The sequence below is a fragment of the Mandrillus leucophaeus genome, unplaced genomic scaffold (assembly GCF_000951045.1).
Source record: "Mandrillus leucophaeus isolate KB7577 unplaced genomic scaffold, Mleu.le_1.0 Scaffold1935, whole genome shotgun sequence".
Lineage (NCBI taxonomy): Eukaryota > Metazoa > Chordata > Mammalia > Primates > Cercopithecidae > Mandrillus > Mandrillus leucophaeus.
The window spans coordinates 60,338-63,010 of NW_012101960.1; the positions used below are offsets into that span (position 1 = coordinate 60,338).

Consider the following 2,673-nt stretch of genomic DNA (forward strand, 5'->3'; position numbering starts at 1 on the left):
CTGCCCTCACATAATCCTCCTGCCTCAGCCTCCGAGGTAGCTGGGATTGCGGGCATGTGCCACTGCACCCAGCTTAGAGTGGGTATGACTTTAAGATGTCTGGAAATGAAAGGAAGAGGTAAATAAAGAAGCTTGAAGATACATATTAAATCAGGAAGCAGAGAAGCAAAACAGGCAAGCATATTAAAGGCTTGAAAGTACATGTTCAAGAGGTTCTCTCTAAAAAAGAAGAGGGATGTATCTTTCTTTTAAAGAGAAAAGGGATAAAAGAAGGAAAGATGAACATAAATACTTTAGGGTGAAAAATTATAAGGAACCCTGGACTTATTCATACTTTTAAATAATGGCTAATCAGTAAATCAACTTTCCAAAGACAGTGATAGCCAGCAATAACTTATTCTGACATACTGAGCCCAAGTGAACAGTAAATTATGACGAAGTTATGAGAACATTCACCTCAGAACCTACTTTCTCTGGATTCCTCTCATTGCATGTTTCTTCTTCCCATTTTTCTTTTTTTCAGTTTTTTTTTTTAATTTTTAAGCACTTCCATGTCTATCTACCTATTTTTCATTCTACTTCCTGTTCTGTCTCCCTTTGCCTCTCTCTTTCCCCCTGTTATCTCCCCCTATTATCTCACACCATGACCTAGAGAAAATGTCTTTTGGTATTAATTTTACTTAATGTTTAAAATGTAAAATCTTCCTTTTTCAAATATTAGTAGTTTTTCATTTAAATACATGAATTTTCTTCCAAGTAACAAAATGATATGTTTTGGAAACAAACATTACAACTTACAGTATATAAAATACATACCTGAGTTAAACCAGCACCTGTCTGCATAGAAGACTTTTTTAATAGTCTTACTTCTTTGTTTATGTACCTTAGCATCCCACTAAGCGTGCTAAAGTCATTACTCTCAGAACTATCATCTTCTAGGTTATACGTGAGAGGTTTAAATGAGTCTGGTTGGGTGTAAGTCAGATTCTTACGGCTTTCTTCTGATGTTGAAGGCTGTTCTAATTGCATTTTCTTCAAGTCCTGTAGTAATTCTTCAGAAAGATCTTCATCACCATGAGTTTTGAAAGTAAGATCACTGGCACTAATAGAGCGACGTAATTTTGTACACTTGGAAAAAGATGTGTGAAAATGTTTAGCAAATTTTGGATCTTGAACATCAGGCATAATTTCTGTTGGAGATGTGAATGGGCCTGGTAGAAACTTGGTGTCTTCTGCCTTTTCATGTCCAGAAATTTTGGCTTGTAATCTGGTTAATTCTGATTCCTGCAGAAAAATTGGTACATAGTAGGTGTTCAAAACATTTTTGTTAAATGAATGAACTCCTTAGAAAATCATAGACTTTTAGAAAGTCAACCTTTGTCCCAGTATAGGAATTCTGTTGATAATTCTCGAGAATTTTCCAAGCTCTGTTTAAAACCTTTACTTATTTAAGATAGGTTCACTTTGGGAAAATTACACGTGTTCATTTGAAATATGCTTATTCTAAGAAATTCCATTAAAACTAATTTTCCTTATATATATATTTTTTTGGTGTTAATGACAATATCAATTTCTATTCAAGATTGAAATCTTACACCTAAAAATTTCTCTGCAAAAGTGTAGAGGTATGCTAGCTTTTGTTAATCTAACACATGTAGACACAAAAAGACCCCTTTCAGAATTTCCAACAGGGAATAAACAGATATAAGCTATTCTGCTTTTTGTGTTCTCATTACAAGAAAGCTTTATTATATTAGACATTTTTCAAAAACTTTAAAAAGTGATTAATTTTTAATAAATCAATCCTTGTTAAATAAACTTTGCATTTCTATTTTTTTCATGTCTTTTATTTGGGTCCTCTAACTGAACTTTGGGATCCTAAGAGACTACATAAAGTAAAAAACCAAAAAGCCTAAAAAAAGAGATGATATATTAATTTCAAAAGCTTAATAATGTAAGTATAGTAGTCTTCTTTTCAAATACATTTGCCTTTTCTTAAAGGTATCCCTAAGATACATATTTCTAAATCCTATCCATTTTAATCTGATAGTTTCTGTTCTTAAAGTAGCTTTCAAAAATACTGTGTTCATAACTAAAACTGTCATAACCACAGAATGCATTACAAAATAAAAGTTTAACATGCATATTTCAGTTCTTTCCTGTTTTTATACTACTTCATCTAAAATTGATTTATATGATTTTTTAAAATACTTTAAGTTCTAGGGAACACATGCACGACGTGCAGGTTTCTTACATATGTATACATGTGCCATGTTGGTGTGCTGCACCCATTAACTTGTCATTTACATTAGGGATTTCTCTTAGCGCTATCCCTCTCCCCTCCCCCATCCCATGACAGGCCCTGGTGTGTGATGTTCCCCACCCTGTGTCCAAGTGTTCTTATTGTTCAATCCCCACCTATGAGTGAGAATATCTGGTGTTTGGTTTTCTGTCCTTGCAATAGTTTGCTCAGAATGATGGTTTCCAGCTACATCCATGTCCCTACAAAGGACATGAACTCATCCTTTTTTATGGCTGCATAGTATTCCAGGGTGTATATGTGCCACATTTTCTTTATCCAATCTATCATTGATGGACATTTGGGTTGGTTCCAAGTGTTTGTTATTGTGAATAGTGCCACAATAAACATACGTGTGCATGTCTTTATAGCAG

The 2,673-nt window shown here is 33.9% G+C and overlaps 1 protein-coding gene across 1 annotated transcript in view; it reads right to left on the reverse strand.

The window, feature by feature from the left end:
• Positions 1-816: 816 nt before the first annotated feature.
• CCDC18 (coiled-coil domain containing 18) overlaps positions 817-2,673 on the reverse strand; it is a gene marked incomplete at its 3' end in the record, with an annotated part of 96,587 nt that continues 94,730 nt past the window's right edge. The window contains exon 27 of the mRNA XM_011978395.1: positions 817-1,128. Coding sequence (XP_011833785.1) covers positions 817-1,128 — 312 coding nt within the window. The remainder of the gene's footprint in view (positions 1,129-2,673) is intronic.